The sequence below is a fragment of the Monodon monoceros genome, unplaced genomic scaffold (genome assembly GCF_005190385.1).
Source record: "Monodon monoceros isolate NGI ecotype Baffin Bay Population unplaced genomic scaffold, NGI_Narwhal_1 Super_Scaffold_21, whole genome shotgun sequence".
NCBI lineage: Eukaryota > Metazoa > Chordata > Mammalia > Artiodactyla > Monodontidae > Monodon > Monodon monoceros.
Genome location: NW_021703778.1, coordinates 35,631,530 through 35,656,250, shown reverse-complemented (window position 1 = coordinate 35,656,250; position 24,721 = coordinate 35,631,530). Strand labels below are relative to the sequence as shown.

Genomic DNA, 24,721 nt, shown 5'->3' with positions numbered 1-24,721 from the left:
TCAGGCAGCTCAGTCTAAAAAGTACTTTGTTTTCAGAAGTGGGGAAAGGCAAACTAAAGGTTGAGGTTCAAGGCTGATGATCACCTCAGCTATTTTCACAGCCAGGCATTTGGAAGGGAAAGGAGAAACCCAAACTGAAGGGTTCTGAGAAATCTTTGAGGATTAGGTAGGTGTGGCTGCAAAGGTGACAGCAAATTGCTGTCGCTCTTCCACCTTCCCCTGTAAGACATAATTGGTCATCTCACTTGTTTCCTCTCTTACTTCTTTCCTGTAGGAAAAGAAAGGGATTCTCATTGGGGGAAGTTAGAAAGTACATAGAGAAGCAGAAATTATCCATAGTTCTTTGTAAGCATTTTTAATAGCTGCTTAAAGCTGCATTGCATTGATACACCATAACTTACTAAATTATCTCTCCATTCACTTCTGCATTTTAGATATCCAGGAACCAAAGCCACAACAGATGTTTATTTTAAGGAAACAAAAGGACATCTAAGTGCATGCACTAAATGAGACAGGTAAGATATTTGGAATCAGATATGCATATTTGAAAATTATCTCTGTGAAGTTGAAACTGTACTAATGAATAATCTTAGGGAGGATACAGGGAGAGAAAGAGAAGAACAGTAGCTGATAGTTCAGACTTCAGGGATTCCTACAATTACTGGATAGTAAAAATAAAAACAAAGAACACTGCAGGACTTCCCTGGTGGTGCAGTGGTTAAGAATCCACCTGCCAATGCAGGGGACATGGGTTCGATCCCTGGTCCGGGAGGATCCCACATGCTGCAGAGCAACTAAGCCCATGCGTCACAACTACTGAGCCTGTGCTCTGGAGCCCGCGAGCCACAACTATTGAAGCCCGTGCGCCTAGAGCCCGTGCTCTGCAACAAGAGAAGCCACCGCAATGAGAAGCATGCACTCTGCAACAAAGAATAGCCCCACTTGCTGCAACTAGAGAAAGCCCGTGCTCAGCAGTGAAGACCCAACACAGCCAAAAAATAAATGAAATTTTAAAAATAATAAAAAAAAGAACACTGCAAATTAAATAGAGGAAACTTTTCACTTAAATAGAATGGAACCTCAGTATCTTCGACAACTACAGAAGATCCCTGCCAAACATATGCAATGAATATTTGTTGAATTGAACTGAACAGGCAGCCTGATGAAAAGGAATCTGGGGAGTCCAATGGGGGATGCAAGAGGACTCATGCACAGAATACACTGATGCCTAAACACAGTCAGGGCCATACACCATAACTGAGGGTCAAAGGCTCCAGCACATAAGTGGCAGTGGAAGTCATAGGAATAAATACAATTCACATGAAAAGCATGGAGAATGAGAAGAGGTCAAGGGTTGAGTTCTGGGCACACTGACCTCAGAGAGAGTAATGTCGTGGCAGCTAAGAGTTTTGAGCAAGACCTCCTCAATCTCAAACCAGAAACTCTTCCTGCCTGAGGCAAGGGGAAAACAGGGCTGTCAGGAGGGTCTGGGAATCTTTAGGAGAATCTACATCAGCAGAGGATTTGAGAGGGCCCAAGAGAAGGGGAAGCCTGTTTGGGGGCCTGAGAAGAGGTCCCCCTGCCCAAGGACCATAGTACCAGGGTTGACAAATGGACAGAACTCTTCTTTCCCTAACAATATAATTTTCCCTGAAAATTGACCTAATAATGTGCCTCACACTACCATCAAGGCTAAATTGGACTCCACCGACTCAAGTCTTTTTATGTCTTCAGCTCTGATGCTTGCTTCCCATAGAACTTGGTAAATGACAGCACTGTTGTTCTTTCTACTGAAGAATCTATTTCAGGGACACACAGTGGACAGTCTATAGTTGTGTGTGCTATTATTACCAGTGGCACAGTGGGATCTTTTATAGCATTCATTTCAAATGTAAAGGAAAAGAGAAAACACAAAATGAAGTAGAGTGATATCTTGCTAGGTAAATCCCCTGAGACGAATTTTCTTTATGATGAAGTCATTTCTGTGGGAAAAAAAAAAAAAATCGAACAAATGGCTACTTCATAAATCTTGCCATGTAGTGTTTGCATGGATCCTTGTGGCTCAGAAACAGCATTTGACTAAGCTAATATGTGGGGTAAAAATATCTTTAGGTTTTGTTTGACTAAAAATGGCTGAAGATACACACATCTAATCCCTGGCAAAATTCAATTCAGTTTGGCAAATATTTATCAAGCACCAACTGTGTTCCAGGGATGCAGGGGCGGAAAGCCATAGTCCATGGCCCCAAGTAGCACCCGGATACCCAGACACCAGGAAAGGGGCACCCTGAATCACTGATGGGAAGGAAGTAGCCCATTCAAAGGGAAGGTGTATTTCTCATTGTAAATGAATAAACTGGTATCTGATTTAGTGAGAAACCAGTATGGTAGCTCAGTTAAATAAGTTAAATAGCCAATCCTTGATAATGAGCAACTCTGATTTCTGGATTTTTCAGCTGAGGCCTGGGTGCCGGATCATGCCACAGCTGCAGGTAATTAAAATCATTCTGGGAGGGTAGAGGAAGCTTAAGTGCTCCTTCCTACTGTTCCAACTCCCCACAGGGCACTAGGGCATAGTTCTTGTTTCTAAAGCTGGTGACTCCTGTTCCTCCTCTCTTAAGAATTCTGAATAGGTGAGGGAAGAAGTGGTGGTCAAAGAGGAGGGAAAGGGAGGGGGTGGTGGTGGTGGAGAGAAAGTGACAGACAGACAGACAGACAGACAGACACACACACACACACACACACACACACCCCGAAATGGATAGAGGCTGTTGGGAAGGCAGAGCCACTAAGGGTACCATTTCTTACTTTGACACCATTTTCAAACAAATTTTACTAATTCTGGCACTGAGAGCCCCTAGCCAGTGGCTGCGTGGCTAGCCAGCCTTAACCTGACATTTTAAATGCAACAACTTACTGTGGGGAATTTACTTTAAAATTCAAATAGATTTTAAAGAATTCCTGGAAGGAAAAAATTAAGGCTCTTGCTATTAAACTTTGACTCTGCTAAAGTCAGTCCCACTCTGGACCAGTGCCTCAAAACCCTCTCTCTACCGTGGAAGAAAAAGAGAACAGATATGAGGGTGAGAGAGAACCAGATGTTTCTGCACAGCCATTATTAATATTACGATGGTCACCTTTCCAAGGGGTACATCAGGAAGACAGATACTCAAAGTTAGATGTTTGGACACAGAGATTTTAATTATTAACTACTGCCTTTAACATTTCCTAGACCAAAATCTTCTCATCTGTGCTCTATGGCCAGTTACCCTGGGGCTTCATGGAAATTCTAGCCATATATTCAAGCAGGTTCAGAGCTGCTTTTTTTTTTTCCCTCCCTCTCTCACATAATTTACATACCATAAAATTCACCTATTGTGAGTGTGCAATTCATGATTTTTAGCAAATTTATCGAGCAACCATCACCACAATCCAATTTTACAGTATTTCCATAACCCCCAAATGATCCTTCATGCTCATTTGTTGTCAATCCCTTTCCCACTCCAAACCTCAGGCAATCACTTATCTGTATTCTGTCTCTATTCCAGCTTCTTTTCTGAACAAAATTTTGGCCATAACCATCCATGAACTCTTACACCTCTACTTGAAAGCAGGGTGGCCCTCTGGGTAAGGATACAAATTGCATTCTTCAGTTTTTACAATAGAATATAATTTTGTGCTGTGTGTCTGTAGTAGGCCATAGCCAGGCCTGTCTATGGAAAGTACCCAAGTGGACATAAATGGAAAATTTTTAGGCCTTGCAGTATAGGTGTAGGGAAAGGGAGACTGCTCCAAATTCTGGCACACATAACAGGAATTTCAAGGCCTATGATGATGGTGCCTTCTCTTGAGTAGCAGAATGATTGCTTTAGATGGAGGCACAGTTGTTTCTGGGTGCTAGGCACTACACCCATAGTTTTTTATGCTTTGGACCTGGGGACATCTCACTTTGTGTGGGCTCTCAAGATACACCAGACTTTGGGTACACCTCCACTGGATACAAAAGAGGAAGGCATCAGGGAGCCTGCTGCCTCATTTATATTGCTTGCACTGTTTCTCCGCTTCAGGAATAAGCCAAAGTAAAAGTAACTGTGAGCTGAGTCTCAGCTGTCACTTCAACCCTGACAGACTCCAAGTTCTGGTTCCAGCAGTGTCTGATATGAAAGCAAATGGATCTTGCTTCAATCAATGCCACAGAACATTTGCATTCTACTCTCTCACCACAGAGGGTAATCTTGACTAGCCTGTCATACAGGTTTTTCTCAAAACTCCAGCTCAAATATGTTGTTCTTCAGGTTCTTTGGTGTCTCTTCTATAGAAAGGAGAGTCAGTTCAAATCTCATTTCTCCTGCTTGCGTGTGTAACCCTGGATAAATTACCTGTCATCTCTAAGGTTTGCTTTAAAAAGAGATAATACCTACCTAGGGAATTTAGAAAGTACATAGAGAAGCAGAGGAAAAAATGAGGTAATATAAAGCATTGTCCAGTGTCTGGCATGTAGTAATGCTCAATAAATGCTAATAGTAGTAATGTCCACATTTTGACATGGCTGTTTTCACAGGACTATTGTGAAATGTTTGCATCAGAACCTCTCCCTACTATTCAAAACGGCCAAATCAAGAGTGTTTTACTTTGGTCTGGAAAACAGTGAGGAACAGGAGGGGGAACTAACATTTGTCAATTCTTATATTGTGGTGGTAGAAATAATCATTATAATCTCATTTTAGAAATTAGGAAACTGAACCTCTATCTTGGCTAAAATCACTCGGGTTGGCCTGCAGCTAAAGCCAATACCCTTCGCACCTGAAAATGCTGAAGATTTCTGTAGAGATCTCAACAACCTGTGGGAGGGGGCCTGACTCCTACCTGCCATGGGGAAAAGAGAGTCAATCCTCAACAGTGTCTAACTGGAACATGCAGGAACCCGAAGAGAGACATGCATTTCCCCAAGTGAGCTGGGATCTCAACTCATAGTCCAAATATGACAGGGAAGATATTACACAGGGGGTCCCTGAGGGGACTTGGGAGAGAGGTGTAGTAAAGAGCCCTGCGAGGCAGCCTGAAGGGAAATGCAGCATCTTCCGAGTCTTTCTCTGAAGAGCATTCAACAGAAGAATGGCCAGTCTCCATCCTCTATACCCCAAAATCCAGATTACAGCACAGGTCCTACTGCTGGCGATCCATATATTTTGTGTGTGGATATGTGTTGTTGGAGATTCACCTCCTTCAGTAAATTTCTCCTGGTTAATTTCACTTTGAGCTGGTATCTTCCTCACTCTGAAGCCTCTCTGTACTTAGGTATCCGGTCTGAATTACTTTTTCCTGCACTCCATTAGGTTACCATGCACAGGTTTATATTATGCATATGCTTCCTCATAACTATCTTCTCCTTGACTCCTCAATTAGATCTTACGATTTGTGTTCTGCATTTTTTGAAATCTCTCCACTCCCCCCAGCACTGAGCCTAGAAATATATTGGATATTGATAAATGCTTGTGGAGTGAAAAAATAAGTCACACATCCTAAGAGTCTTTAGATTAGGGTTTTTTCCTAGAATTCTATCTGAACAGAAACAAAACAGTAAATAAATGACTAAACTTGGTGTTTAGTTTACAAAAATGAGCAAATTAAAATAACATGCTGAAGAAAAAAAATAATTTTTGCTGCAGAGAAATAATGTGCCTTCAGCTCCTTTCTAGTAGTGGGGGTTTAGTCATAGGGAGGTTGTCAACCACCCTCCTGAGAAGCTCTCAAGGCATATGTGTCATATGCCTTGAGGGGACCATATGGAACCCACCATCAGATGCATAAAGAGGGTGTCTGTGACTACATGGATGCACTGTATTGCCAATGTTCTTGCTCCTTTTGGAGGATTCACCTTCATTCTGGCTCACTTTCTTAAATGTTTACCTTTATATTTGCCAACTGTTTGAATTGGTGTTTCAACTGTTCTGACCATCTGCTGGGAGAAAGCTCTGAGATTATGTCACAGTTTTTGGAACCTCAAATCATATAGGTTTGGAGTTGAAGGAGAACTTAAAAATCAGCAAGTCTAACTCCTTCATTCATATGTTCACAACGCTTCTCCACTGCCTCGTGTGTGACAGTCCCAGTGCTAGGTGTTGGCGGGGCAGACTCCTGGCACTTATACTCTAGTAGGGAAGATGGACATGAAAACAGATAGACTCAATAAAGTGATGCAGGTGCCATGATAAAGGGGTGTCCGGGGAACACGTGCTATGCACAGGAGGTAAGCTGAGTCTTTATCTAGGTAGAGTGTGTACTGAGAGGGGAGGAAGTGGGAAAAGATTAGTCAAACATAGAACTGGAGAGGAAGGCAGGGGCCAGATCAATACACATTTACTGAACACCAATTACGTATCACGTTGCCAGACTCTATGCTAATTGCTAAAGACGGGAAAGATACAGCCTTACTCTCAAGGAGTTTATAATTTAAGTGCATGTAAACCAATTACAATACATTGTGATAAATGCATTGATTACATATGTTAAAGATATAAAGGAAGAAATAATGAGTTCCACTTAGAGGTGGGGGGTGTATGTGGACGACCACCTGAAGATGACGTAATAGTCTAAGGTTTACTAGAGTGGGGAGGGCACTTCAAACAGAAGGAACAACATGTGTACAACACAGCATGAAGTATTCCAGAAACTTTAAGTAAACAGTTTGATATGGCTGTGCATTTAGTTCACTGAGGGGGAGTGGCAGGAGATGCGGTTGAACAGATAGTACAGGACTAAATCTTAACAGGCTGTATTCCATGCCAAGGAGCTTAGAGTGCATCCTAGGAACCACTGAAAAGTGGACAGATCAAGGGATAAATGGAATCAGTTTGTGTTTTAGAAAGAGCCTTCTCTGGGCTGGTTGGTAGATACACAAGAATCGGCTACATTATTACCATCAGTTCTTTTCTGTACATTTCAGGATAGTCATGGAGCACTCTACTAACGGGGTGGAGAAGGGTCTAGAGGGGAGCAGAGCTGCATACAGGGACCAGTTAGAGGCTATCACCATGGTCTGTATGAGAAGTGATGAGGGTCAGAACTAAGACAGTGGTGGAAGAAAGGAAGAGTGAACAAACAGAAGAGACGGTCAGGAGCTGAAGTCCACAGGACTTGGGGAGGGACTGGGTGGGTAGGATGAGAGAGAGGGAGGAGTCCAGCATGACTGCCAGGTTTCCGATGTGGGTAACTGGAAAGAATCATTCTCCAAAAACAGAGATAGAGGCAGATGGACAGGTTCAGGAAGAAAGATGAACTCACATTTAGATATGTGCTGGAGATGCCTGTTGGACATCCAGATACAAATATCTAGCATGCAGGAGCTCAGATATGACGGATGGCCAGAGGTATCCATCGTTGAGTCATCAGCACGGAGCAGGAAGCTGAAGCCATAAAAAGACTGAGTCTGCATAGGCAACACAAGGAGAGTTGGGACAGGGTCATGAGCAGGCGAATGAGAAGTCAGCCAGGGAGATAGAGAACAAACAGCAATCCAGGGCAGAAAAGAATCATGAGAAATTTGGAAACAAAGTGAGAAGAAGGTTTAAGGGAGGGAGGAGATAAAAGTGTCAAATGCTGCACAGATACTAAATAAACTGAAGATTTTAGACGGGGCAGTAGTTGAATTTTGCCCTAGGTCAACCCTGTCCTAGGGAACTTTGTCAGAGTGGTTTCAGTGGCGTGTCTGTGGGCAGAAACCTGACTGCGGTGAATAAAAAAGAGGGGGAGGTAGAATGCTGCAGCTGTGGGCACTCTTTGTAAGACACTCCCCATGAGGGGAAAGGAGATCTGAGATATTCAGAGGTGGACACAGGATTGAGGGCAGGGTATCAGTTTTGCTTTGAGACTGGAGAAACTTGAGCAAGTTTACACAGTGCGGTGGGTGTGGGTGTGGGAGAAGCCATTAAAGAGGGAGAGTTGCAAACAGAGAAGAGAGAAGGAATAACTGCAGGGGCGATGTCCAGAAGAGCAGAGGGTGCACTGACCAGAGACACAGAGGCAAGAGACTGGAAGACAAGAGGTCAAGGGGGGCAGAAAGAGGTCACACTGTAGGTGTGAGATTGGGAAATCAAGGGAACCGATGCTGACGCTCCAATTTCATCTGCAAAATAAGAAAGTGAGAAAACTAAGGCCCAGAGAGGTGGTGACCTGCATGATAACCCACAGGGAGTAAGATTTTAATTCAGGTTTCTTGACTCCTTGCCTGGTGCTCTTTCTACTCCCTAGATTTTACTCATTTGTTTTGAAGATAACTGCATCACTTGAACATCTGTTTTAAAATGGGGCTTTTTGTACCTTTCTTTTGAAAGATTACTAGGCAAGGCCAGCTTCCAAAAGGGCAGAATAAGCTACCTGTCACCAAGGACAGTAAGCCTGCCAAAACCCAGGACTGGGGCCTGGGAGAAGACTCACCCTCTTAAAATGGGTAAGAGAGCAGAAGTTCACCCTCGGACAGGGATCCTGACTTACTCATGCCACTTTCCAGTGCTTAGGAAATGCGTCTAACACTCAAACTGTGGTTATCACTTCACTGAAAAGTATTCTGGAAAAGCCCCTGGAGGAGACAGTATGGTGTTATGGGGGAAGGAGTGGTTGAGAGTAATCTCTGGACAAGTCTCTTGGCCTCTCCACACATTTCCAAGGTCCCTTCTGCGGGTAACACACATATTTGAGGAAGAGGTGGATAGGACCAAGACACTAAAGTAGATGACTAGAGGGAGCCAATGGAGCATACAGAGAAAACAGTCACCAAAAAAGCAAAGGAAGGATAATAAAGATTAGAGCCATCATTTAGCCCTTGATGGGCCTGTCAAATGGAATAGAAATAGGCAGATATTTTGCAACTCGAGTCCAAATTAAGTCCACTTAGAAAACATAGTTTGTGCTCTTATTTATATAACATTAGGAAAAAGGTGAGAAAACACCTTCATATCACAATCACACATTTTAGAATTGGAAAAGACTTTAGTCCAACCTATTAAGACCAATTCATAGTTTTTTCATCCCCAAGATTGCTTACCTTTCCTTCTTCTGTGATTTCTTTAACAATATCAACTGGCTTCTACGGTAAATAGAAATACTCAGGTAGTAAACTTGCAACGAGCACTGGCTTGCTTTCTGCGGTCTCCTGAAAAAAGGCCCCTACACAAAGACTCCTTATGTGGGAGGATGACACTGAGGTGGAGGACTAGATTAAGGTTTTGTAATCTCTGATCAAAACAATTTCATGTAATTAAAGCCACAAGCATACAGATGTGAATCTAAACCAATGCCTCATATAACTTGAAATTTTTTCTTCTTGGAGATTAAACATTTATGTAACATATAACAACTCTAATTATTGTTAGAATTTACATAGCATCTTTCTTCACTTGAGCCTAAAGTGTTTTATATATGCAATAATTAATTCTTACAATAACCTTATGAAGTAGAGAAGTAGCACGGATTATCATTCCCATTTTGCAGAAGATAAAATCAGGGCAGGGAAACATACTGAGATTTGCCCAGATCAGAAAAAGTGAGTGGAAGGTTGTCACTTTTCAATTCTCATTTAGGAACTTACTTATTGAGTTCATGTGCTTTGCTTGTGAAAGATGGTGTGCTTGTGAATAGAGTGGGATGGGTGGGGTGAAAAGGGGGAGATGGTTTGAATAACACAATATAAAGACAAAAGAACATTTGGGAGTCTGTAATTCCAACTCAAGCTATAGGCACAGAAGTTCAATTGTGTCACTGGGCACAGACTAGGAAACTATAAACTCAGCAAATCTGCCTTGTCCCAGAAATGGGAGAGATATTCTTTTTTTTTTTTTTTTTGCGGTACGCGGGCCTCTCACTGTTGTGGACTCTCCCGTTGCGGAGCACAGGCTCCGGACGCCCGGGCTCAGCGGCCATGGCTCACGGGCCCAGCCTCTCCGCGGCATGTGGGATCTTCCTGGACCGGGGCACGAACCCGTGTCTCCTGCATCAGCAGGCGGACTCCCAACCACTGCGTCACCAGGGAAGCCCAAGAGAGAGATTCTTTTACTCCCTTATGAAGGGTATGGATGTTAAAGATAAACAAAGTATTCAATTTTTACATTCCTGACAGGAGGGAAGAGTGAGGGACTCCACCATATAAGGAAATGGGCTGAGATGAAAACTATGATGTACGCATTCCCTGACCATGCTTTCCAAAGCAGCAACCTGTTATCCTCTGTGCTCTTACTCTGCTTAATTACTCTTCATAGCACATACATATTCACTTTTTTTAATTGTCTATCTCCTCCACTAGAATATAAGCTCCGTGAGAGCAGGGCTTTTATTCTTATTCATTGATGTTTTCATGGCCTAGAACAGTACCTGGCATCTAAAAGATATTCAAAAAATTAATGAATTGGGCTTCCTTGGTGGCGCAGGGGTTGAGAGTCCGCCTGCCGATGCAGGGGACACGGGTTCGTGCCCCGGTCCGGGAAGATCCCACATGCCGCGGAGCGGCTGGGCCCGTGAGCCATGGCCGCTGAGCCTGCGCGTCTGGAGCCTGTTGCTCCGCAACGGGAGAGGCCACAACAGTGAGAGGCCCGCGTACAGCAAAAAATAAAAAAATTAATGAATTAATTTAATTCAAAATAAATGAATAATGCCTGAAGGTTATAGTTCTAGCTCTGCCACTGATCAGTTTTGTGACCTTGGAAAAGTGTCTTGGAGAAGTCTTTTTAATCTCTTGGGGAATTTGTTAAGAAAAAAAAAGCATTCAACCAGATAATCCCATTCAATGCTTCAATACTGTGATTTTATGTATGTAATGAACCATAATACAAGGCAAAGTGTGATGAGTGGTAAACTAGGGTACAGTGGATAACTGTCACATTTCCCGGCTGCCCAAGCATCTTTTGAATAGCCTTCTTCTGTTCAGACAATTTACTACCTTATGAGTACTACCTCTCCAAGAAGGATATTAGAAGTTCACTTGCCCAGCTTTCCTTTTAGCTAGAGACAAGTCATTTGACTTGGGTTCTGCCTATGAGATACACCTTCAAGAGATTTTTTTTAAGGTAAGCAATGTGAGGAAACAGGTACCGTGTAGAGTTCACTTTTTGGTGGGGAGGCTGCAGGAGTTCCTGCTTTCTGGGGCTCCATATCAACCATGGAGTGGAAGAGTGTGGGTTGCGTAGCAACAGCAATGTAGTTTAATGTGGCTGAAGATTTGTGGAGTAGGGAATGAAAAGGAGAAAACAGTGATTCACTGAAGAAAAAGCAAGGCCTTCTGAAGTATCACAGACTTGGTCCAAATCCTGCTCTGCCACTTACTGGCTGTGCATTTGAGTAAATTATATAACCTCTTCGGCCTCAGTTTCATCATTTTTAAAATGGTCACTGTCTAAATTCACTCACAGCCTCTGAAATCTCTTTTGATGCCACAATTCCCCAGGGATTTCTGCTAGTATGTTTGCCTCTAGATCAAACTGGGTCAAAGTTAGGCTTTAAATGATGGGTAAAATTAGGTCAATTTATAAAGCTGCAGGAAGATAAAACACTGAGATACAACAGTAATAACAGAGACAGCAAAGTCAACTAATAAAAGGCAATCTTTTCCATATGTATCAACAGGCCCAAAGACATTACTGTCCAGCAGAATATAATAATTGATGCTATAACAATTATCTTTAGTTGCCAAGCAAAGATTAAATTACGGCCCATTTACTCCGGTTATGGTAGGGAAGTAAGTACTACATTTTATGTATATTTCTATCAAAAGCGGTTCCAATGAACAAGTTTTGGTGCTTAAAGGCTTTTTAGTGATGCCAGAAAGTGAAATATAATAACTGATATCAGAATATGAGAAAACATTATGGGCATAAATCGTTTCATTTCAAAATTGGCTAGAATAACCTAAACTTTTTTCACAGAGACTCTCTGAAGCCTAGGAGCTCCTAAGTGCCACTTTAGAATTTAAAGAAAAGAAATATACTCTTTTCTATGTAAGTCTTCATTACCCAGAAATAACACCATAATAAAGTCACAAGGAAACCAGCAAGCTGGCCTCAAGAACGCTTTTCCCCAAAATCCTCCCTGACTGCTGATACCAAGTAGGCAAGCATTTGCCTGAGTTTTTCAACTGTTACATTGATACCCATATTTATTCCAATTTTCTCTTCAAGTTTACATTTCTTTTTTTTTTTTTTTTTGCGGTACACGGGCCTCTCACTGTTGTGGCCTCTCCCGTTGCAGAGCACAGGCTCCGCACGCGCAGGCTCAGCGGCCATGACTCACAGGCCCAGCTGCTCCGTGGCATGTGGGATCCTCCCAGACCGGGGCACGAACCCGTGTCCCCTGCATCGGCAGGCGGATTCTCAACCACTGCACCACCAGGGAAGCCCCAAAGTTTACATTTCTTATTCCTCCTTCCTAAATATGGGTATTTCCTGAGGCACAGGTCTTGGCCTTCTCTTCTCTATAAATACTTTGTCCTTTGGAAAGATCATATACACTGATGATTTCAACTGTTGTTTCTTCATGGATGACTCACACATTTGTCTTTCATCAGCTTTAGTCCTGTATTTCTAACAACCGCCTAAAATTTTTCTTTTGAATATTTCCCTACTATCTCAAATTCTACAAATCTTTTTTGAGCTCTGAGCTCATTTTTGCTTTAAAACCAACTCATGCTATAGATATCCCTTCTCAGTTGCAATTTTCCAGACTTGAACAGGAGTCTTTCCTGATTCCTCCTGATCCTTGTTTCCCATCATCCACTTGGTTACTATAACCACTCAATTACTGTAACCCTGGTCTTTCTGCTCTCGCCTTTACTACCCAACACCAAGATTATCATATCTTCCCATCCATACTATCCTATACACTTTAGCTAGGTTAATGTCTCTAAAACGTGGCTTGGAACATTCATAGTTCATCATTCACTCCACAAATGTTTACTGAGTGCTTACTTTATACAAAGTACAATGTTACTCACTCCAGGATGTAGAAATGAATGTAGAATGAATGTAGTCTACTAGGGGGAAAAGACTTCCACATAATTTAGTTCTAACTTAGAAAGTGGTAATAACTGAATGAATAGATGAAAAACGGCTCAGAAAGCATAATGGACATTCAGTGGAAGGAAAACTTATTTCTAGATGGAGATGTTACTTCATTCAGCTTTAATGGATAGAATTTCAACATCCCGAGACGATGGGGAGGGAAGAGTATTCCAAGCAGAAAGAGACACGAGCCTCTAAAGAAAGGTAATGGGTAGTTCATCAATGAGGCGCTTCACATGGTCTGGTTTGATATGGACAAACGGAGAATGAAAGACGGACAGCAGAAAATAGTTAAAAGTTAAAAAATTTGGCCTTCAATCTACAACAGGGAGCCGATGAAGATTTTCTATCATCTTAAAGATGAGTAAGCCTACAGCAGCGATGTGTAAGATGGGCAGGTAGGAGAGTGACGCTAGAGGAAGGGCACCAATGAGAAAGGTATCACATTCCCACCGTCCAGGGGCTGATAATGACAACTTTGACTAGGCGAGGCAGTGGGTACGGAGAGTGGATGGATGCCAGAATTAATGTAGGGTAGAATCGACAGAACTTAGCAACTGACGGGAGCAAGGGAAAGAAAGAAATGGCATCAAATGTAGACATCGATGTTTCCAAGCTGGAAACTCATGAGAGTATTAACCAAAAGGGGTACCCAGTCTGGAAAGCAATTTGGGAGGGAGGAGGCCAAGATATATTTGGGAATATGCAGCGTTTATAACACCTACTGAACATCCCAGAAGAAATGACCAAGACTCCTGGAGGTAGCTAGATACTGACGACTTAGGCTGGAGCAGAGCGGGTCTGTGTTTTGGCAAAAACACGTACAAAACAGACTACCGAAATCTTACTACCGAAGCTTGCCTGGACAGGAGTGAAAGGTGTAGCGCCACTGAAGGAATCCACTCGTGTCTACTTTCCACCGCTTGCCCTCGCCTCGCATTCCTCACAAAGACTCCCGGCGCAGGCGGCCGGAAGTAGCCTTTCCCTCCCCGCTCGGCACAGAAGTTCCAGAACTTCCGTCCCTACCCGTCACCAGCTCCCAGTCAAGGGGGCTCAATATACAGCGATGCGTCTCTTCCTGTACAGCCACCAGGCAGACTGAACGCGCACGGTGGGCAGCACCACCTTTAGCCCGCCAACCCACCACCGTCGTAAGCTCCAGGCCAGCCACCAACGTTGGAAGAATTGGGAAAAATCCACAGGGTTCGCCGAAGATACCGCGAGACTTCACAGGCCCGCCTCGGCCTTAGCGCGCCGGAAGCGGAAGTCAGGCCGTGGTCGGAGTCCGCCCAAAGTGGACCTGTTACCTTGGAGAGCTGAAGCGGTCCGGAGGTCCTGTGACGGTGTTCTGGCTCGGAGGTAGGTTTCCGTGAGCGTCCGGCCGGCGGAGTCCGGCCCGAGCGGGATAGATACAGCCCTGGGCTTGGGGGTGGGGGTGTCGCTCATTCGGGGCCGCGGGGAGGAGGGAACCGGGCGGGCAGAGCTGAGTGGCCGGCGAGGTGTCCTCTGGCTCTGCCGTTACGAGACTAGACCCTTTGGCGAGACCGGAAGCCGCTTACTCATCGCGGCCTCCAGTTTCCCTCGCATCTGGGGCCGAGGTGCTTCAGGAGCGCATCAGTCAAAGCCTTGATAGACAGGCGCTGGTGTGCTGTGAGAGAGGACTGAAAAAAGCAGTGGTTCTCAGTCCGTGTCTTCGTCGGTTAGTTCTCTGGGTTCATCTCCCAGGGCAGCGAAAGCCCATTCTGGGTAGTCATTTACAAGGTTAGTGGCCTGCAGCGAAAGTTCTGTGTGGTTTTATTTAGGGTCAAAAAACTAGTAGTCTTCGAGTACATATCTGAAAGGCTGTACCCTGTGTTTTCCAACAGAAAAGAACATACTTTGTGAAGTTGTTATTCATGCTCGAACTAGCTCATTGGTTTTGAGTAGCATCTTCTAGCTCTTCGGTGGCACTTTAAGCTCCAATTCCCTCTTTGGAATTAACGTTGCAAGTCTTTAGAGTACTTTTAATCCTACCACTTCATTAACCTTTATGGTTCCTGTCCCCACGACACACACCTTTTGAGGTTTTCTTTCAAGGGAGTCAAGTTTTGTTTTGTTTTTCTTCCCATAGATCTAAACAAGCTAAACATTAAACGGTACAGCTGCCTCAAATCCCTGGGGTAAGTAAAGCTTGGATCAGTTAAAATTCTATTTAAATTTCATTCTCACCGGTAATTATAAAGATGATACACATTTGTTTGTTTGTGGGAGGGGGATCCTGGAAGAACGTTAGAATAGCACATTTGCCTTGGCTTATGATTTTTACCGCCCCTCTGGTTAGGTATGGGTCGTCTTTCTGGTGATTTCTGTGATTCCTATAGGAATCAAGGCACGCCTTTAATTTGCTGAATTTATTTTAAACCATACCCTGGATTTGAGAATTTGACATCTGTTTGCCAATCCCAGACACATTGGTATTTAATAAGACATACTGTAAGAGAGCAGAGGCCTGGAAGGTAAGACATGTAGATACTGTTTCTTGCATCCAAATAATAATCTTTAATTTTGTTGGGACAAGGGTAGTATTATAAATATTTGCATATGTTTTGAGGGATTTGGAGGAAAGAAAAACTAATGAAAAAGCTGTCTTCCAGCATCACATCTCTTTGACAAAAACTTTTTATTATAAACTGAAGTAATACAGGAAGAAAAATAATTTTAGGACATCAGATAAGGGAGATTTGGTTTTAAAGTTTTAGCATGATGTCACATATGCCCCAAGTCATAGAACAGATTTTAGTGGTCTTGAGGCAAAGAACAGAAAGATGGGGTTTAGGTGAGGAAAGGTAGGGGATGGGGCTACATCAAGGAAGGACTGGAAATTGGGGGCTACCTTCAAAATACTGCTAGGGCTGCCTTCCAGGTCTTGGGTGAAGATGAAAAGAAGGGAACTCTTTCTCCCCTGGTTTCTCAAGGATTAGGCTGCTGCAGCCTAAGTCAAATCTTTTCTCAGAGGTAGAGGGCTCTCTGAAAATTTGGGTGAAGAAATACTGCTTCAAAAGTGAATCCATGATTGCCTGGAAAACCCAGCTGATACAGATTTCACTTTTCATAGCCATTAGATAATATTTATAGTAGTTTTTTTCATATGTCACAGAACCTGGAATAAGAATATATTGAATACCATTATAAAGTAGTTACCCTAGACCTTAGTAGCTGTGTGTTTAAAGGCCTTTTTATTTGCCTTTCTGTTTTCATGTCTTTACTGTATTTACAGTCTTTCTCTTTATTGGCTCTTTTATTTTCCTACAAACAACTTCAGGTGTTGTAGCCTGGGGAAAAAAGAGGTAACCTTCCAATAACCCCTTAGCTACTGCCCTTTGTGTTTTGTCTCTGTTTCCAGCCAAGCCTCTTGAAAGCTTGGTCTTTAATCAGTGTAGATTTCTACTTCCTTACCTTCCAGTTATTTCTTAATTAATTGTAGTCCTGTTTTAATCCCTGATACTCTAATCACCTCCTAATGGCTAAATCCAATTAATTTTCTCTTCTTGGTTCTTCCTATTACCTTACGATTCAACACTGATGATATATTGATGATGATATATAACAACAATCATGATATATCGTTCATCTTTGTATCCCAGGCTCCTAGTTAGCACAATGCCTGTACTATAGTAATCAAGAAGTACTGAATTGAATCTAGTCTATCTTAGGTTTAAAAGTACACAAGGACTTTTATGAATACCCTGCCTAAAAGTATTTACTTCTTGTTTTTCCACTATCTGGTGAAGATAGTGTTACTTAAAAAAAAAATTCTAATAGAAACATATTAAAAACTGTACAGAATTTCAGAATGACTGACACTTCTGAAGCTGTTCCAAATTTTGAAGAGATGTTTGCCAGTAGATTCACAGAAGATGACAAAGAGTACCAGGAATACCTGAAACGCCCTCCTGAGTCCCCTCCAATTGTTGAGGAATGGAATAGCAGAGCTGGTGGGAACCAAAGAAATAGAGGCAATCGGTATGTATTACTTCAGAACAGTAAATGCCAGTGGCTGATCTGGGAGAGGATAGCTTGAATCTGCTAGCCCACAAGGCCAGTGAGGGCAGGGATCAGTGTTTTTGTGCAGTGTGGTATACCGAGTGCCTAGTAACTGCTTGGCATACAGTAAGTGCCTGGTAAATACTTGCTTTTAATATTTTGTAAGCACCATATTTTTTTTCCCTTGCTATGCAATTGTGTGTGAGTGTGTTATAATGGTTTTTTAAAAAATATTCTTTCTCTGGACTAATATTTTATTTTCTCTGCAAATATGCTTTAAAAACCTAGTCTTTTACAAAACTTTTGCATTAAATTCCATAAAGAAGATATTGTTTTTGGTTTTACTTTAGAAAGAAGTTTATACAATGTAAATTACTTCTATTTGATACCTCAAAATAGATCAAAGGAATATTACCATACTGCTTTTGAACAATTGAATAGGTTTCAGAACCATCCTATTATTTGGGGTTTGCTGTTGTAGTCTACCTCTTCTCTGCAAAGTATTAAATATATCCAGTATAATACTGGATCTGAATCTCAGGAAAGTTTTGAATAACTAGTGCTATAACATTCTGTAGAGAAAAATGTTTTTTACTCTTTTGTATACTGAGTATTAGATTAAGAAATGAAATGCACCAGGATAGATTTGTCTTTTTTTTTTTTTTTTTTTAAGGGAAGTATAAAAATCTTTTTGTTTTGTTGTTGTAGGTTGCAAGATAACAGACAGTTTAGAGGTAGGGATAGCAGACGGGGGTGGCCAAGTGACAATCGATCCAATCAGTGGCATGGGCGATCCTGGGGTAACAATTACCCGCAGCACAGACAAGAACCTTACTACCCCCATCAATATGGACACTATGGTTACAACCAACGGCCTCCCTATGGCTACTACTGATAGAAATGTCAGCAGCTTTTAGTAAAACCATTTACTCTGTTAACATGATAAAAGTTTATGTTGTATTTTCTGTTGGTCATAGTTTTACATCTGATTGTAGAGAGTGGATTGATGTTTTGGAACTTGAGACTTTTTTAAAATTAGATCTTACTGGAGAGATACGATGGCTGCTGGAAATATCAATAAATACTCCCCTAAAAAGGTTGTGGATTATATTGCCTGACTTCTACCTCAGATTCTTCTTTATTTCATGACTTAATAGTGCTTTGAATGTTGTGAATTTTTTCCTTGTTTGACTTTCAGGAGTTCTTTGTTTTACACAGAAATAAAAATTTTACATAGAAAATGCTTGCTTTTACTTTGTAAGGTAAGGAAGTATCCCTGTACTCGGATGTGCTCATTCCTAATATTTTACAGAAGTAGTACAATCAGCTCCTAAATGCACAACTATGCTTACTTGTGATATATTGTACATAGTAGTTGAAAGGAAAACAGTTATAGTATATTTTGTTTGGCTTTTGTTATTATGTGACTGTGGTACTTTAATTACTCTGTAGGTATGAATCATCTTCACAATCGTTCTGGTCTCCTTTTAGAGGGATATCAAGAATAAACCTGTAAAATCAGGAAGGAATCATTCTCAGTTTCAATATCTTGATCTAGTGGTAGGTGGAATTAAGGCACACAGTAATTTTATACAAACTCTAAGGTTTCTTGCTAACTTAAACATACCAGGTCAGAATTCACGCATTATACAAAAGTTTAACCCTGCAATGTTCCCTTCCTTTTCAATCATATGTAAATAATGCTGCATTTTGTATTTACTTTTATGGTATTTAATGTGGGTTGATTTTACAATGTTATGTTCACCTCCAAATGTGCACCTTTGCTGCTTCCCCTTTGTAAATCCAGTGATGCTGTAACTTCCTTTCAGAGTGATCATTGTATTTCACATCATTTTAATGGCCATTATAATGGTTTTACTCAAATAAAATACTTGTAAGTATTCTCTCTCAAATTTTGACAGGTAGCCCATTCACTAGAGATGAGCTTTTTGATTTTTTATTACTCTGTTCTCCTATCTGTTGAAAAAGGTTTATTTAGTGTAAGAATAATATTAAGTAAGAGTACAAGTTTCATCATAGGTCAAAGGTATTAAAAGGCAACTTCCTGAATCTGCCTTCTGCTGCCTTCTCTCTTAGCACTCCACTCTAGGCCGTTGAGGTTGACATCTCCAGGTACTACTTCTACATGCTCTGGATCCAACTCTCCCCTCCACCCCCACTTCCTGAAGAGCCATTCTTTCAGGTAACTTTTATTAGAAAGGATTTGATAAACCAAGTACTCACACTCAGATGTAAATAAAATTTTAACAATAAGATAAGGGTTTTCCGTGTACCCTTGTAATTACATCAATAGGCAACAAGCCAGTGCTGGTACATTAAGATAGGCCTTGATACTACAGAATATTTAGCCCAGAGAGTTAACAATGGCTTGACTATACCCCAAGATCTTCTCTGAAAGTAGATGGGTTATTAAAAATATCTGTCAACTGATAAAGCACAGCCACTGACCAGCTGGGACAATAGCTGACCACAACTTTAGAGCAGGATCCTGGAGGCCCTCTGCTGTGCCAGCTGTTGACACTAATTAGATATCTGGATCCAAGGGACAGGGTTGGAGTGAGGGATGCCTCTCAGGAAGCTCAGAAGAAGAGTATTTTCTAACAGTATTTAAATATTTTAACACTGTAACAGTAGGGTACATATGGTCTGAGTATCAACTCTTCTTGAAAATATGAGAAGAGTCCTCCTTTTAACATGAGTTATTTCTGCATTCTGCATGAGTAATCTGTGTGGTGGTGGTTTTTCTTTTTTTTAAGCAACAGTCATTATCAGACTGCTCCCTGTGTGCTTAAAACCAGGAAGAAATAAAGGCATGGTTTGTGCTTCATGTGGGAGAGACAGAAAAGAACATCAAACCAACTTAAGGATCATTTAAAAGTGGAGAAGAAAGAATTAGAACTGTCAAATGGAATTAATCTCAAATAGGTAGTCTGTTGTAATAGCATATAGATTGAGCATAAGGAATCCTGGCTCCAAGATATCTGACCTTGAGAAAATCACTTAAACTTTGAGCTTATTTGCTCACCTGCAAAAATGGGGACAACACCTTCCCTTGTCACTCTCACAGGGTTATCATAAAAATAAGTGACCAAACATATGAGAGCTTGAGAATAGAAACTAAAGCTCGTGACCATTAAAACCCCAGTGGTACATAATTGGTGCTGCATAAACATTTGTTTAATCAATGGCAGGGAAGGATTTGATAAATTGTAAAGCATAGTGTTGATATAATAAAGTATGTAGAATAACTGATAGAAAATGAGGTAGGCAGCTTGAGAATTAAAGATTTGCGATTGTTTCCTTATGTGAATTATTATATGAATTAGCAAAAGAATAAGACATTATATCCTGCAGAAAATAACAAACACTTCAAATATGGAAGAAAGGGGGAATTCCCTGCCGTTCCAAGTGATTAGGACTCGGCACTTTCACTGCTATGGCCTGGGTTCAACCCCTGACTGGGAGGCTAAGATCCTGTGGTGTGGCCAAAAAAAAAAAAAAAGAAAAAAACAAATATGGAAGAAAGAAAGTTTATATAAAAGTTGAGCCAAAATTACTGGCATTGCTGTTTGGAAATTGGCACTGACTTGAGAATGTTGAATGTTCATTATGGAACACATCAAATTAATATCCATTTGAGACAGATGCTAGAGACTTAGATAGAGAACTGTTGTTTTTTTTTTCCTTGAGTGCTAGAAGGATTTGAGGTTATCCAGAGTGTAGTAACCTTGTGTCACTGCTCTAAGAATAGTTTTTAGGTTCTTGAAACCATATAGGAAAAAGACAGCCAGTAAGATCTCCAGCATGGTTTTGGTTTCCAAAGCTGCATTCCTTATAACATAATGCTCAACAGACAAGGATGTAATTTTCCCTTTGTATTTTATTCTCCTAAAGGAAAATATAGAACTTTATGACAGTATTAAGGGTAATGAAATGTCAGTTTTAAGTTCAGAATACCAAAAAGGAAAGAAATGATCTTCTACCCTGAAGATTACTGATATCACTGATTTTGAACTCTAATGAAAGCACTACACTTTGTTTCCGTTTTTTTAAATTTTTTTATACAGCAGGTTCTCATTAGTTATCTATTTTATACATATTAGTGTATATATGTCGATCCCAATCTCCCCAATTCATTCCTCCCCCCCCCCGCCCCGCTTTCCCCTCTTGGTGTCCATACGTTTGTTCTCTACATCTGTGTCTCTATTTCTGCCTTGCAAACCGGTTCATCTGTACCATTTTTCTAGATTCCTGTTTCACAGTTTTTTAACACCTTAAAAATTTTCCTAGACTTTGTATTCTGTTTGATTCACTCAACCTAAACAGATTTGGCTGTGTATGGAAATCTATGCTCTGGGCCTTTGACTTCTTTTAATTAGCACTATTGTTTATAGTGAAAGGGAATTTTTATTCTTTTTTTTTAAAGGCTATAATTCTTTTTTAAATTTATTTATTTTTTTTGGCTGCGTTGGGTCTTTGTTCCTGTGCACGGGCTTTCCCTGGTTGTGGTGAGCAGAGGCTACTCTTCCTTGTGATGCGCGGGCTTCTCGTTGCAGTGGCTTATCTTGTTGCAGAGCACGGACTCTAGGCGCGCGGGCTTCAGTAGTTGTGGTGTGCAGGCTCAGTATTTGTGGCTTGCAGTTTCTAGAGCGCAGGCTCTGTAGTTGTGGCGCACGGGCTTAGTTGCTCTGCGGCACGTGGGATCTTCCCGGACCAGGGCTCGAACCCGTGTCCCCTGCACTGGCAGGCGGATTCCTAACCACTGCGCCACCAGGGAAGCCTGGGAATTTTTATTCTTGTTAAGAAATGTAGGAAATAAATATTCCCAGCTTGAGGTGGCTTGTTGGATAACTTCAGTTAGCTGGAAATGTTACTTGTGAAAGCGTTTACTCTGGTAATGTTAGACAGATTGAGGTATTATATATAAACTATTCACTGAAAAGCTTGTTGGGCTTTGTCTTTCAGTGTCTTGTGTTTTAACCAAAGAAGCATATTTGATATATATATATAAATGGGAACTTTGAAATACATTAGGCTTTGGCTAATTCTGTGTGAAAAACCTAATTATATAGGTTACTCAGAGAATGTTTCCTCTATTTATAAGCTTAGGTATGCGTTTAAAATTCTCCAGTTTTTAATTTAGAATGAATTAAGACCAACAGCAGTACATATTCTTGACATTTGTAGAAATTAATGATGTTAATTTTTAGATTAATACTTAAGAATTCAGATATATTCAGATGTGACATTCTATTCTATCTAAATGGATATTTTCCTGGGTCCTGCTACATCAGATTATTTTGGAGCCAAATCAACAACTAGATTCAAGTAGTAGATTATACTATTGGACTCTAAGGTAGCCTTGAGAGCAAATATTTCCTCCTTTCTAGAGGTCTGACTGACCTCTACTGGGACCAGCTTTTGGGAGAAATAGGGATGGGAGCAGAGATCCCATGACCTGTGGAGATGGGGGGAGAGAGGGCCAGGCCGGCTCCATGGGTCTCAGTCAGTAGGGCTGCTGTATTAGGATATGCCAGGGCTTAAGAGGAAGTGACTGAAGCTGGTGTGACACAGCTGAGGCCCGCATGTGCCAGAGATACGTTTGTATCTGAGTAGCTTGTTTTATCAGTGCTGTCAGACTGGAAAACGGGATGAGCTGTGGATAATACCCCTCGGATTTTAAGATTTACAGGATGGCATGGGAGGAGGTTAACGAGGACAAGTCATCCTCATCAAAATTGCTAATATGTGATTTGACTGCCCCCTTGAAGGATTAAGTGAAAGCATTTGCATAAAGTACACATCACTGGGCTGGGCACATACTCAGTGCCCATTCAGTGTCAGGTTTGTGCCTCCCCAAGTAGAGTGGGGTACCTCTGGGCTGACTTGGGTGCAAAAAGTGCAGCTCGGATCTTTCACCAGTCTCCATGTGCTGATGGGCTAATTCAGTTGTTTTCATTCCTGTCCCTGAGGGATACAGAGAGCCCCACGTATTAATTACCGGTTAGATTTTCTCCGGGTTTCAGTGACTTCTCCTGAGACAGCTTCAGGGGACGATGTGATGATGATCTCATGGTTTTTTTCCACGGCCAGTGCCTTCAACTCCCTAAAGGATCACCAGCCTCTTTGTCTGAATCAGGTAAATAAAGCTGCTGTAATTGCTAAAGGCCAGAGCTTTCTCTTGTGTGTGTGTGTGTGTGTGTGTGTGTGTTTGTGTTTCTCATTTTAAAGTTTCCTTCACTATATGTTTTGTGTGTATACAAAATAATACTGTAAAAAGTAAAACTAGACAAATATGAATAATCTTCATCCAACCAGTGACTTTGGCTTGTTGTGAATGCTTCTGTCTCTTTCACCATGCCCACACAAATATATATATAAATTTGGTATATGCACGTTTTTCCTTTCCTACTAAAGTGAGGTTATATATATAAACCCACACACATATGTGTATATTATTCTTTGTTCACACAACATATTATAATAGGCATCACTCCAGGTCACTAGCTATAGATTAAAAATTAATGACTTAATAACATGATATTGTATAGCATGGATATACCATTGATTATATGATCATTCTCCTATAGGTAGACACTTAGGTTGTTTCCTTTTTTGCCCCTACTTAACAATGCCATATTGCTTTTGTCCATATATCTTTTGAATGCTTTTATTTTATGTCTTCTGTGGGGTAGTCTCAAAAGTAGAATTGTTGGGTTAAAAAAACCTGTATTATTTCATTTTAATAAATGCTGCCACATTTTCTAAAGCATTGTAGCAATTTACATTCCCATCAGCAACATACGAGTATTCATGTATGTGTCTCCTCTCTCCCTATGACTTCAACGTTTTGTCTAGATGGCCACAGGCTTTTTTACTTTAGGAGAACTTTACTAGGTTGTGTTTCATTGTTGATGATCACTGTCAGTATTTCACCTAGGACACTGCACCTTTCATTATGTAAGTTTATCTTCTATTTCTCCAATGTTTTCTTTCTTTTTTGGGGGGGGGGCCGCAATGCGCTGCATGTGGAACTTCCCTGACCAGGGATTGGACCCATGCCCCCTGCAGTGGAAGTGTGGCATCTTAACCACTGGACCACCGGGGAAGTCCTCCAATACTTTCTCGATTATATCTTTAAGTCTTTGTTCTTCTGTTCCATTTCTTTGGTTCTCTTCTCCAGTTATGCATGTGTTGGTTTTCCTTTGTCTGACTTCTGTATCTGTCATTTTCCTGTCTTTGCTCACCTTTCTCTAGCCTGCTCTCTAAACTCCATGTCATATATTCAGCCTCTTCTCTGTTGTGTTGTTCCCAGCAGGGCTTTTATTTCTACGATGCTTTTATTTTTTTACTTTAAAATTTGATTAGCCACATTTCAAGTGCTCAGGAGCCACATGTGGCTAGCAGCAAGTGTACTGGCAGCACAGTTCTAGAAGCAGACTAAAGGCTTGGAGTTCTGTTGACTTGCTCCCTTATTCTCCACAGCGCTCCAATCCCCCAGGTATCTCTGGGGAAACCTAAGACTCTGAAACAATTCCAGAGACACTGTGATAGTAAAACCACATCATGGATGAGATGAGTTGCACATAGAAATGCCCACAGACTCTGTACCTTGTGTTGCAAAGTTTGGGGAT

General features: G+C 41.4%; 1 protein-coding gene across 1 annotated transcript; it reads left to right on the top strand.

Moving 5' to 3' along the window:
- The first annotated feature begins 14,313 nt into the window (after positions 1–14,313).
- Positions 14,314–18,595, top strand: RAMAC (RNA guanine-7 methyltransferase activating subunit). Its single transcript, XM_029238896.1, has 4 exons — positions 14,314–14,402; positions 15,154–15,202; positions 16,867–17,045; positions 17,775–18,595. Exons 3-4 carry the CDS (start codon positions 16,876–16,878, stop codon positions 17,959–17,961), a joined length of 357 nt encoding a protein of 118 aa, XP_029094729.1. The 5' UTR covers positions 14,314–14,402; positions 15,154–15,202; positions 16,867–16,875; the 3' UTR covers positions 17,962–18,595.
- The last annotated feature ends 6,126 nt before the right edge of the window (positions 18,596–24,721 follow it).